This window comes from Etheostoma spectabile, chromosome 2, assembly GCF_008692095.1.
Source record: "Etheostoma spectabile isolate EspeVRDwgs_2016 chromosome 2, UIUC_Espe_1.0, whole genome shotgun sequence".
In the NCBI taxonomy this organism is placed as follows: domain Eukaryota; kingdom Metazoa; phylum Chordata; class Actinopteri; order Perciformes; family Percidae; genus Etheostoma; species Etheostoma spectabile.
Genome location: NC_045734.1, coordinates 17,259,473 through 17,272,756, shown reverse-complemented (window position 1 = coordinate 17,272,756; position 13,284 = coordinate 17,259,473). Strand labels below are relative to the sequence as shown.

General features: G+C 41.6%; 1 protein-coding gene across 4 annotated transcripts in view; it reads left to right on the top strand.

Annotated features, from left to right (window-relative positions):
* Positions 1-11,198, top strand: part of tnrc6c2 (trinucleotide repeat containing adaptor 6C2) — a 61,504-nt gene extending 50,306 nt beyond the window's left edge. For 2 of the 4 annotated variants that reach the window (XM_032525516.1, XM_032525523.1), the window contains 9 exons: positions 80-353; positions 735-899; positions 4,484-4,675; positions 5,429-5,578; positions 5,797-5,913; positions 6,642-6,857; positions 7,936-8,009; positions 8,387-8,526; positions 9,203-9,551. In XM_032525516.1, coding sequence (XP_032381407.1) covers positions 80-353; positions 735-899; positions 4,484-4,675; positions 5,429-5,578; positions 5,797-5,913; positions 6,642-6,857; positions 7,936-8,009; positions 8,387-8,526; positions 9,203-9,551 — 1,677 coding nt within the window. Of the gene's footprint in view, positions 1-79; positions 354-734; positions 900-4,483; positions 4,676-5,428; positions 5,579-5,796; positions 5,914-6,641; positions 6,858-7,935; positions 8,010-8,386; positions 8,527-9,202 lie in introns of all 4 variants that reach the window. The other 2 variants (XM_032525500.1, XM_032525505.1) reach the window with 2 other exon arrangements.
* Positions 11,199-13,284: the final 2,086 nt, after the last annotated feature.

The following is a 13,284-nucleotide window of genomic DNA, read 5'->3' as shown; positions in this document are numbered from 1 at the left end:
TTCTTGTTTTCCTCCCCCACCATTTACCAGATTGCTTTTTATGATGCATTGTTTTTACACTGCATCTCTTCTCTCCCAGGTTGCACGTACAATCACCAACATGCAGCAACAGATCCAGCAGCACCAGCGTCAGCTGTACCAAGCGCTGCTTATGAAGCAGCAGCAACTTCCCTCCCATTCCTCTTCCTCCTCCGCTGGTCTGCATCCCTCCGGTGGCCCCGCCGGAGTCCATGGTTCCGGAAAATCAAACCTGGACCCCTACACAGGCCCACACCAGGCTCCTGGCCTAGCCGACTCACTGCACACCAAAGAGCCGCCGTCTTCGTCTAACGCCTACAGCACCTACCCTCTCTGTGAGTCTTGGGACAACACAAAGTTGAAAAGAGTCACTTTTGCTGAAACAATTTGAATCCGACTAAACGTAGCTTGCTTGTTGACAGTAGATACCATACAGTGTGGCCACCCACAATGCATTCATTGAAAACACAACTAAACTAAAATCACAATCAGTCCATAGCCATTCTTCTTTGAGAAATAAATGCAGATTTACATTTAGGGTCTTCCACCTTGACATCTGACAACATATAAATACCTACATTGTCATCTAATTAAAATGTGGACTTTTCCTGTTTTGTTTTTAACGGTTTAAATAGATTTTTAAATAAAAATCTTCCACCACTGAATTGCATATTATGAAAACCTTTAAAGTATTATTTTTGTGTGTGTGTGTATAGCGGGACTGAATCCAAACATGAATGTAAACTGCATGGAGGTCGGGGGTTTGTCCCTAAAGGAGCCCCCTCAGCCCCAATCCCGCCTGTCCCAGTGGACACACTCCAACTCCATGGACAGCCTCTCTGGCAACTCCTCAAACATGGAGAACAACCTCAATAAGCACGGTATGTCAAAGAAAAACATAGACAGGCATGCACATGTACATGCATATACATGCAGCTTAAACCACCTTTAGCATGTTCTATGAAGGTATTTTACAAATAAATCCCAATTCCATCTTAAATAAATGCACATATTATACAGATTCTGTATAATAATTTATTCTACCACAAGGCAGCTAATGTGTTGTATAATGACCACTATAATTCAACAGGGATTTAAATTATATACAGTATAATAATAAAAAAGTCATTGCTTTTAGTATATGCAATAGTTCTTTGATATGGATGGACTTTGGGGATTGTTAGGAAAATTTGCAAATGGTTCATAGCTAAGACTGAAAAATGATCAGTCATAATCAATAATGTCAGCCACCTGCCACCTATCAGACATTGAAGATGGGAAATTTAACAGCATCTTTTATTGAAACACTGGTGTCAAATGCGTTTTTTCTGTGGTTTTGTTATTGTCACATTATCTGACTACAAGCCCATTCTCAGCTAAAACAGAAGCTGCTCAAGCTCTTGTTATATTTGAGATAATGTGGTACCACTGAAGTACATATTCATACACGCAAAACAGCCATGAATAATGTTAACCATCTGCCAAAACACATTTGTATAGTATTATTTTGAGATAAGAAACTGACTCACACTATCTGCAACGCTTTCCATTTTAACAATTTTCTGAACTGGTCTTTTTTTTCCCACATTCTGTGAATGGTAATGATAAGAATGTATCAGACACTTGAAATGACATTCATTCTTGGCTTCAATGATCAAAGATGTACAGTGGTGTGAATAAGTGTTTGCCCCCTTCCTCATTTCCTGTTCCTGCATGTTTGCATGTTTGTCACACTTAAGTGTTTCGGAACATCAAACCAATTAACACTAGTCACCACAAGTAAGGTAAACACAAAATGCAATTTGTAAATGAAGGTGTTTATTATTAAGGTGAAAAAAATCCAAACCATCATGCCTGTGTGAAAAAGTGATTGCCCCCTAAATCTATAAACTGGTTGGGCCACCCTTAGCAGCAACAACTGCAACCAAGCGTTTGCGATAACGTGCAATGAGGCTTTTACAGCGTCTGGAGGAATTTGGCCACACTCATCTTGCGAATGTCCTAATTCAGTTACATTAGAGGGTTTTTCGAGCATGAACGGCCTTTTTAAGGTCATACCACAACATCTCAATAGGATTAGGTCAAGACTTTGGTAGGCCACTCAAAGTCTTCATTTTGTTTTCTTCAGCCATTCGGTGGTGGACTTGCTGGTGGTTTTAGGATCATTGTCCTGCTGCAGAACCCAAGTTCGTTTCAGAACACCGAACAGATGGTCGGACATTCTCCTTCAGGATCCTTGGGGAGACAGCAGAATTCATAGTTCCTTTTATCACGGCAAGTCTTCCAGGTCGGAAGCAGAAAACAGCCCCAGACCATCACACTACCACCACCATATTTTACTGTTGGTATAATTTTTTTTATGAAATGCAGTGTTCCTTCTACGCCAGATATACTTGGACACACACCTTCCAAAGACTTCCACTTTTGTCTCATCGGTCCACAGAATGTTGTCCCAAAAGTCTTGGGGATCATCAAGATGGTTGTGGAGAAATTGAGACGAGTTTGATGTTCTTTTGCTCAGCAGTGGTTCTCCTTGGAACTCTGCCATGCAGGCCATTTTTGCCCCGTCTTTCTGATGGTGGAGGCATGAACGCTGACCTTAATGAGGAAGTGGGGCCTGCAGTTCTTTGGACGTTGTTGGGGGTCTTTTGTGACCTCTTGGATGAGTCGTCGCTGCGCTCTTGGGGTAATTTGGGCGGGCGGCCAACTGTTCCATGTCTTGCCATTGTGGTAATGGCTCTCACTGTGGTTTGCAGGATTCCCAAAGCTTTGGAAATGGCTTTATAACCCTTTCCAGACTGATTACAGTGGTGCTAACAAGTTTACATACACATGCTTAAGTTGACTAAAAAGAGGAATAAAAAAATCATGTTTTGGAAATTTTATTTAATACCTAAATTAAAAAAGAGGTAAAATCCAACCTTTAGGACACCAATTTCTTTGTGAATGAATAACGTATTGTAAATAAATAAATGTTCTTATTTAAAATACAGGGGTCATAAGTATACATACCCCTATGTTAAATTCCCATAGAGGCAGGCAGATTTTTTATTATTAAAGGCAGTTATTCCTGGATTCAGGATATTATGCATCCTGATAAAGTTCCCTTGGCCTAGAATTAAAATAGCCACATCCTCACATACTCTTCACCATGCTTAGAGATAGGCATGGGATACTTTCTATAAAATCATCTCTCAATGCAAATCAAACCAGGTATTAGTCTAACTGAAATAAAACCATGCTATCTCAAGCATGGTGAAGAGTATGTGAGGATGTGGGGCTATTTTAATTCTAAAGGCCAAGGGAACTTTATCAGGATGCATAAATCCTGAATCCAGGAAATAACTGGCCTTTAATAACAAAAATCTGCCTGCCTCTATGGGAATTTAACATAGGGGTATGTAACTATGACCCCTGTATTTTTTAAATAAGAACATTATTTATTTACAATACGTTATTCATTCACAAAGCAAATTGGTGTCCTTAAAGGTTGGATTTTACTCATTTTTAATTTAGGTATTAAATAAAATTTCCAAAACATGATTTTTTTATCTTTTTAGTCAACTAAGCATGTGTATGTAAAATTTTGAGCACCACTGTAGATCTCAATTTCTTTTCAATTGTTCCTGAATTTCTTTGGGTCTCGGCATGATGTGTAGCTTTTAAGGATCTTCTGGTGGACCTTACTGTGTCAAGCAGCTCCTTTTTAAGGATGCCTTGATTGTGAACAGTGGGTGGCAATAATCGCGCTGGGTGTGGCTAGAGAAATTGACTCAAGTGTGGACACCACAGTTATAGTAGTTTTAACAAGGGGGGCAACACTTTTTCACACAGGGCCATGATGGTTTGGATTTTTTTCCACCTTTAATAATAAACCCCTTCATTTACAAATGCATTTTGTGTTTACTTGTGTGTCCTTGACTATTGTTTAATTGGTTTGATGTTCCGAAACATTAAGTGTGACACACCTGCAAGGACAGGAAATGAGGAAGGGGGCAAACACTTTTTCACACCACTGTATTGACATCCTTAAAAGACACTCTGAGCATCAGTTAAATTTAATTTCAACTAAATTGTTTTAATAGTGTCAAATTATAACAGAAGGTATCTCAGGTCACTTTACAGATAGAGTAGGTCTAGACCACACTCGGTAATTTAGAGAGACCCAACCCCCTTAAGAGCAAGCATTTGGTGCGACAGCGGCGTGGAAAAACTTTCTTTTAACAGGCAGAAACCTCAAACAGAATCTGGCTTTAAGTGGGCGGCCCTCTGTATTACCCGTTTGGGAAAGGAAAGAGTGGGAGGTTCATAGTTCTTGTGAGTTCACATGCCACAGCATTCTAGATCAGCTGGAGAGTCTTAAGGGGTTATTGGAGCAAGCTGATAATAAGGAAATACAATAATCCAGCCAGGAAGTAACAGTAGGGTTAAGTCATATTCTCTTATTTGTCTTTGCAAATATCAGGTGCCATATCTGCTGCCTCTTCCCTGTGCCCCCCTGGTAAGCCCCCCCAGCTGGAGGACTCATACAGCCCTTACAATCTAATGTCCAGCTCTGAGTCCCCCAACAGCCCCCTGGTGCCCTCGGACAGCTGGGGACAGGGCAAGAACCCCAATGAAAAGATCTCCAATGGGACCAACATTAACTGGCCCCCAGGTGAGGACAAGATGCAAATAAATATCCCTAACCATAATCATGGAATTCCCGCCATAGCTTCAACCTGCCTGAAGTTCTAATCAGCCAGAGTAATTGTAATCATCTGTGTGGTTGTGCAAAGCCTTTTAATACTTTACATTTCCAATAGTGATACTGGCAGCAGAGGCGTAACTGATAACATTTACAATGGTTCCGTTTTATTCAACTGTCCCCGTAATTCATGACGTATGACAGTGTGAAAGTGAGCCAGCATGCACAACACCAGGACCCTGAAAGTGAAGCAGCTAAATGGAATTAGACATCATTCATTTTATTATTTACACCTTTTCCTATTGGTACATGTAAATGTCTTGTGAAAACAGCCTGTGGTCAACTGCAATTCCACAGTGTGTTTTGAGAGTCTAATTCATGGCCCTCAGCAAGAGCAGAAGCTACTGTAATCCCAGTTTATGGGCATCTGAATAGAAAACTAAAGAGAAAGACATAAATACACAAAAAGAGAAATATTTTGGCTTAGGGACAAATCTGTATTGTAGGACATCCAAATACAATGTTAAAGTTTTTGACTACAATGTAAAAAAAGAGGAACTGCCCAATTCATTAAATATGTTCTGCCCCAGTTGCAGGCTTGTGTGAATTGCTTGAACTATGGAAAAGTCATGAGATGGCTAAAGGTTCTTTGAGATCTGACCTTGTTGCTTTTTAAAATCCTTAATTACGCACTTTATTAAGCATTTGATTTTGCTCCATTAGAGTTCTGCCCAGGTGTGCCATGGAAGGGCCTTCAGAACATCGACCCTGAGAATGACCCCAACATGACCCCTGGCAGCGTCCCCAGCGGTCCCACCATCAACACCAACATCCATGACGTCAATCGATATCTGCTGCGGGACAGGAATGGAGGTATGAACTAAAGCAAGAACACACATATTCATTTTAAGACAACCAGTAGTCCTACACCAAACACATGCTGTATAAAGTGAACCAGATTTAAATGAATTATTATGGCTACACAACAAGCCACACTATCATGTGGTTGAACTAATGCATACATGAAGTTACTTGTTTTTTTCTTTCTCTCTGTCTACAATTACAACACTGTTACCTCTACGACTACATAGCCACTTCTCCAACTCTGCCACTTCAGAATGGCTCTCTGCCTCCAACCAGCAGTGACTGGCCAGTCAGTGGCTATTCTAGCTCTTTCATTCTGTCATCCTCTGATGGAGATGGCTCAGGTACACATCCAGAGTGTCTTCCCTCCATGTGCTGACCTGCCAAACCTCTCCTCATCCAAATGGGAGCACTGATGCAACACTTAGTCGTGGTCTTAGGCTCCCTTCTTATCCTAAACCTTACCTAAACCCAAGTTTATGACCTTTTCTTTTACTCCAAGTGACACCTAAACTTGTGCCCTCGGTGCCTTTTAGACAACACCCAACAGCAACCTCACCTAAATGTAACCTTTAACCATCTGTGCTTCTTTGACCCAACCCACAAGTGTGTGTGTGTGTGTGTGTGTGTGTGTGTGTGTGTGTGTGTGTGTGTGTGTGTGTGTGTGTGTGTGTGTGTGTGTGTGTGTGTGTGTGTGTGTGTGTGTGTGTGTGTGTGTGTGTGTGTGTGTGTGTGTGTGTGTGTGTGTGTGTGTGTGTGTGTGTGTGTTTTGAGATGTAATTCTTAAAATATATGTTTTTTTAGACACTATTGTTTATACTAGTAGAGTCTATTTAACTAATGTCATGGTTTTTGCATTAACAAAAAAATTGAGGGAAGTCAGAGATTTCACATTAGTCCAGAAAAGCCATACATGAAACTGAAACATACATTAAAGCGGTATATGAAACTGAAACATAAATTTGAAAATATGAATTTTGACATAGTAGCCTGTAACCAACTGAGTAACATCACATCTTCATCTGTTACTGATTTGATGTCCATAATCTCCCCAACCTCTCTTCATGTAAAGGTAAACTGTCTGACATGAAATCCACCTGGTCTCCAGGGCCCATTTCCCAGAGCCAAGCGTCTCTGTCACATGATCTGTGGAAAGTCCCTCAGGGGCCACGCAGCAACGCTGCCCCATCCCGGCCCCCGCCAGGCCTCACCAACAATAAGCCCTCTTCCACCTGGGGTGGCAACTCCCTGGGCCTGGCCCAAGGCTGGAGTGCCTCCTACTCCTCTGGTGAGCACTCTCCTCTAAACTACAATTCACTTGTTTAAATTCTATTAGCAGCATCTTAAGGAAATTACCTGATTCTACCTCGTCACAAAGTCATGCACCGTTCCTCCAGACCTTTCTACCAACCTGCCTTTCCAAGCATAAAATTAAAAAAGGGAAAAAAATACATATCTTTTTATTAGTTATTTGGCCAAATAATTTCTGTACATGTTAACCAAGTATATTCACTCTTCTAAGTCTTAGGTTTCACTTCAAGGAATTTCAGGACTAGATCTCTTAAAAATATATCAACATTACAATCTCCAGTCCATTTCACGTTTGAAGAAACAAACGTGTTGCTGCAAAACTAAATTTAGATTGCAGAATTGAAAGTCTTTTGCAAATATCTGTTATTTACAATGAGATTAAATGAAGAAGTAGTAACATCGCCTTGAATTGAAGGCAACTTTATCCAATGTCAAAGCAACATATATTAACCCTTGTATTTCACACCCAGCAAACACAGGCATGACTGAAGATGTATACGTGTGCCAAAGTTCACAGCTGCGACTCTGTGCTGACAGCACTTGCTATATAAAGGCTGGGGAACACACCCTGCTAAACTGAAATTTTGAGGTTTACCGGCTCTGTGAGAAGCTTCATTAAAAAGCATATATGTGACCTTGTTTTGATTAAAGAGGAAAGACTACTTGTAGTTGTGTAGACAAGAAATTGTGTGTGTGGAAATAGATAACAGTTGGTGGAAGGCGTGTTCATCTGTTGTTTAAAAAGTTAAACTCTGATCTCGAGCCCAGAGCTCCCAGGCCCCCATAGAGATTAAAAGCATCCAGTGGCTGGAAAAAACATAAAAGGAAATTACTATTATAAGGATACTGTCGTTTCACTTTAAATCTATTCATCCCATACTCCATTTGTCTTCACATTTGCCTATTGAACCAAGTTCACGAGTGTAATGGGAAAATAATTGCTTTTAAATCACAAAGCACTGGCATTTCATCATGGCAAACTCTGCAGCTCTGCAACTTTACTTTTTCTTCTTACAATTAATACCTAACATTATATTTGACATTTTGTGTTACAGAGGTTACCACCTGGAGTACTGACAGCTCCAACAGGACCAGCAGCTGGCTGGTGCTGAGGAATCTCACCCCACAAGTATGTCCTCTGTGCTGCTAGGTCTTGCTAGATTGAAGCCATAGTAAATTATGAGTAAAGCCAGCATGTAAATATGAGCATTTCAAAGATAGATCTAGTCAAGGATCGAAGTCTCAAACAACCCATCTGATGGCTTAGGGGGTAGGATACTCAATGCAATAAATATGATTCTCTGCTTTTAGTTTGCCTTCTAGCAAGTGTGATACAAAACATTTGAGATGAAAAAAATTATAATAGAAAAAAAAAATTAGACTGTGTACAGTGAGTAAGGGAAATAAATAGACTGAAAAACAGTGTAATGCAGCTGATTAAACTCAGATATTAGCTGTAACTGCACTTTTTTTTGTAATGCACTTGTGTGTTCTGTTGTGCTCCAGATTGATGGTTCCACTCTGCGAACCCTGTGCATGCAGCACGGCCCCCTGATCACATTCCACCTCAACCTGACCCAGGGGAACGCTGTGGTGCGCTACAGCTCCAAGGACGAGGCTGCAAAGGCCCAGAAGTCTCTGCACATGTAAGCCTCAGCAAACTATCTTGTATCAGCCAAAGTGGGATCCCAATAGCAGACAGAAACTAAGAAAGTAATTTCTCAACTTCCCATGCCTTTTTTATATTAACGTAGCTAATTCGGCTATTACAGAGAAAGAAAATGGGAAACCTAAAAGTACCTTTCTTAAATGTGTTTCCCATCATGAGAACAGTTCAGCTTTTTGCATGACAATGTTATTTTTGTATCTGGGCAGTCACATGAAAGAGGAGGTGGCAAGTCATGCTGTTGTCAGCTGTATTGTAATATCACTGTGGTTATTGCAATAATCAAAGTGAAATGGAAGGAAAGAACAGCGCAGAGAGGGTCTGGAGGAACATTGGCTGTTTTTAATCTTAGGTTTGTCCTAATTTTGCTTTGCTAGTAGTGGTAGCCACAGCAGCTGGTTGTCATGGAAACATAATGCAAGCTCTGTAACCCACTTTTCATTATCAGCAGCACAAAATGTGGTTATGGCAGGGTGCAAAAAAAACATGTTAAAGCCCTAAAACAAACTACGTTTTGCTCAAAAAGTATGTCAGCTGTATGCTGTGGATTTTTTTTTCATGAAAGAACGCATGTTCATAACATAAAAAACTATTAGTTCCTTATTATTGGTTGAATTATCATTGTAAGACTGATTTCCTCTTTTGTCTTTTGTAAGGTGTGTGCTTGGAAACACCACCATCCTAGCAGAGTTTGCCGGTGAGGAGGAGGTGAACCGCTTCTTTGCACAAGGCCAGTCGCTGGGAGCTAACACCACTAGCTGGCAGGCCAACCCAGGAGCTAATCAAAACCGGATGGGCGGGGCAGCTCAGACCCACTCTATTGGCCAGTGGAGCAGCGGTGGCGGTGGAGGCAAGCCCAGTGGAGGCGACCTGCTGTGGGGCGGTGTGCCCCAGTACTCCAGCCTGTGGGGACCGCCAAATGGAGAGGATGCCCGCGTGATTGGGAGCCCAACTTCCATTAACACCCTGCTGCCTGGAGATCTGCTGAGTGGGGAGTCCATGTAGGATGATGCCACGATACACTAACCAACCAACCAACCCACCACCATGTCATGTAAGCCATTGGTGGAAGGTGGGGTGGAAAAATACAACAACAAAAATATGAACAGGAGCAAAACCCAAGCAAATTATGTGGCGATAATCAGTATCAATTTGAACTGTTTTGAACTGTGAATTGTGAATCAGAAGGCCGGGGTCCCTCCCACATAGACTACAGACTCCAGTCTTTCTGTTTTGCTTTTGTCCCTTTTTTGTTGTTTTTTTCCTTTTGGTAGATTTGAAAAGCATCGTATAAAACAGACTAAAATGAGACACAACACAAAGAAAACTTTCAAGTGTTTTAAGTTTTTCCATAAGTATACATCACATTCTATGTGAATTCTTTTTTTCTTTTTCTTTTTTAGGAGAAGCAATCAAAGCTGCCATCTGAGACTTTCCTTTTCCCTCCAAAAAACAATAAAAAATCATCCCAAAATAAGAATTAAGACGACCATTCCCAGCATGTCCATGGCCAATGATTTGGTTCAAAGACGTTTAGAGTAGTTAACGTTTGTTTCTCAGCACTAATATTAGCCTTAAGTGCTCTCTGGCCCAGGTCCTTCCCAAGCCGCCTTTTTTAGTTTGTTTTGTAACTGAAGAAATAGCTGAAATCTTGCACAGTTTCACCTCTGAGCCAGCCAGTGGTACAGGATATGGCTGGTGACCAACTCTGTCACTGGGCAGTAAAAAGACCTGGCCACGTGACTGGCCCTACCAATCATCAGCTTAATTATTTTAATTTTGTATTCTCAAAGGGATTGACACAGCTGTTAAATGTTCTTTTTTTTGTAGGTCTAGACCCAAGCGCATTTTTGATATATATCACATATAAGCTGAGAGATTATTTGTCAACCTTGCTGCGTGTCTCTGTTTCCGTACATGTCTATGTATGTCCGGTGGCACCTAATCATTGACGTCGGCAAGCCCAGATCCTTCTGGTCACCTTAAACCCAGTCGCTTACTGGTGCTTTGTTGAATTTTCTATTGTCGGATTTGTTATGAAGCCCATGGGCAATGTGGTCTGCCAGTTTTCGAAGTAAAAAAAGAACACAATTTCTCCTTTAGTTACATTGTGCAATATACACCATAGACCTTTCTTCCATCCATACTCTATGTCCACCGGAGCTGTTTTTTTCTTTTGTTTTGTTTTTTTGATTGTTGCTGATTGCAGCAAAAGACTGGAACTTCAAAAACCTTACCCCCTTTCAAAACTTGGATCCCCTCCAGGCCGCCAATCTCCCTGAAACTGTTGGGAAAACTCTGCAAAGAGGAAGAAGCAGCTGTTGAACTGTGCATGCAGCAAAGTGTACTAAATAGTGACACTGGTACACAATAATGCACACTTCCTCTCTGCCACAGCCACACCCAACAGAGACTGAATCTACTGCAGTGGGATTGGATGGTTCTGGGTATCTGGCACAATACCAAATAAGGTTTCTCCTAATGCAGTAGACCTACGAGTGTTCCTTGTGTTTGTTACTGTACAAACAAAGGAGACTAAGACTTTTATAAATTCAAAGGGTTTTATCAAAGCACTTATGAAGAGCAAATCGCTTCAACTGCAATCCAATAAATCAAAAAAAAGAGCATGATAAACATTGAAAACAAAAAAAATACTGCTCTTTTATGTAATATATCTATTCCTTGGAAATGTGTCTGGCGATGTTCCTCTGGTAGCAGGATGAAGGGAAACAAAACTGAAATGTACCATTGGGGGGAAAAAACTGCAGTCAATGAATTTTTTTTCCTTCTTTGAACAATATCTAAGTGAATATCACTGTTACTCCAAATGTTAAGCCTTGTTCTGTTTGGAAGCACTAGACTTGCAACGTCAGCTGTCTCTGACACCCGCTGGCCAGTCAGCCAGTCGATGGGTGGGGAGTGGGAGTGTCCACTGAGTGCCTCTCTGCTGTGGTCCTCTGGGTGTCAAGCGGCAGCCCCACAGCGCAGCACTTCCTCCTGGGCTCCACTTGACCCTCTCTCAGTCTGGCAAGAAATGCGGCTCCTCCAAGACCGGCCAATCACGGTTCTCCGCCACACACAGCATCTTCAACGGGGACCCGCCACCGCTCGACCCTGCTGTTGTCCTGCCCTCTCCCCCATCTCTCAGTTCTTTGACACAAAGATCACTTTAGCTGGAAGATGTAATAGTCCTATTTCTGGAATTTTTGCCAGTGTAATTTTTATTTTTTTGGAAAAGATCATTTTGACTTTATTTTTCAATGTGTTGTATTGTTATTTTTGTCTACATGCAGTGGTCTACAAAACAATGGCTGCTGAACTAGCCCTTCACTGTTCATATGCAGAAACACTTTGGTCAGAGGTGCCTCTGTATGTTCATCCTGTGTATTGAATGCAAAACGGGGATCAATACTACAGAGTTATTGATTGTCTATTTGTTTATAACTGATCATGCTTTGTGTTTGACAGTATTCTGTAGTACTTCCAGGTAGTATCTTTAGGTTGTGTAAAAAATAGGGTTTTTCAGACAGGGGTGTGGGTGTTTGTTGCTCTAAACTGCTCCGCGTGCCCACAGGCTGTCCCCACAGGCTGTCCCCACAGGCTGTCCCCCCTTGCCCTTTGCCTAGCTGCTACGCTATGACCTCCTCTTCTTCTCCACCTCAACCAGACCCAGTAGCCCTCCCCTGACCAGGCACCAACAGTCCCTCCTATCTGTTTCTATGCAAAAGACTAGAGGCGGGGGCCCTTTTACAGCCAAACCTGACTCGGGAATGAGCACTCCTCCCAGAGCTTGGCACACCCTAACCTTGTCCCCCGTGTGCTTCTGTCAGCACTTCAGAATGGCCGCCGTTTCTGTAAAGTCAGGCTAAGCCACCAGAACACTGTCGTATACTCAAGACCGAACACTTTATCAAAGGTCGGCCTTTTTCTCTGCGCTGAAGACACTTCTGTCCAGCTTGATCTCAGGGTAGGGGAGTAGATGATACAAAGTATAAGATGCAGCTCTCCGTATTTGTCCTTTCTACTGTGAGAGCAAAGTCTTAAATTAAAAGGCCATCTGCGCAACAATATGTACGGACCTCATGCCTCGAACTTAATCCTAATTGGAAGGGAAAAGCCTTGTATTGAATTCTTTTCTCAAAAGATGTTCTATTGTTAATGTTTCGGGGCCCATTATTGCGTGTAAAAGTTGCCAACGTAACGTGCCAATATAAATTAGCTGTGTCATATTGTATCTGTATAAAGAGCACTTCTGTTCCCTGTTTTGAGGAGCTTTGATAACCTTTGCAGAGGGTGCAGCGGGGGACAGGAGGGATCAAACAAATGGCGGCAGCATCACACCCTTAAATGACTGAGTTTTTTTTTTATATATTATGCTTTTTGTGGAGAATGCCCTATGCTAACGAGAAAATCTTTACTCAGTTGGGGGTTTCAGTTTGCTACAGTGCACAGTTGATGATGGGTAATCCCGGGTACATATTTTTTTAAAACCAAAAATGAAATCGCATTTTAACGTCATTTTTATGAAGTTTGACATAAAAATCTAAAAAATGGTAAAAAATCTAAGTGAAAAACAAAAATCTATAATATGATAAAGCTCTGCACTTCTAGCTGAAACGTCTCTGGTCATCAGCCTCTACTAGCTCTATCTAAAGGAGTAGAGTGGTGGCCGGGGTGCCTTTTTGTGGATGCTGTATTTATCTTGTTTTTATGTTTGTGTCCTGCTCAAAGCGGGCCC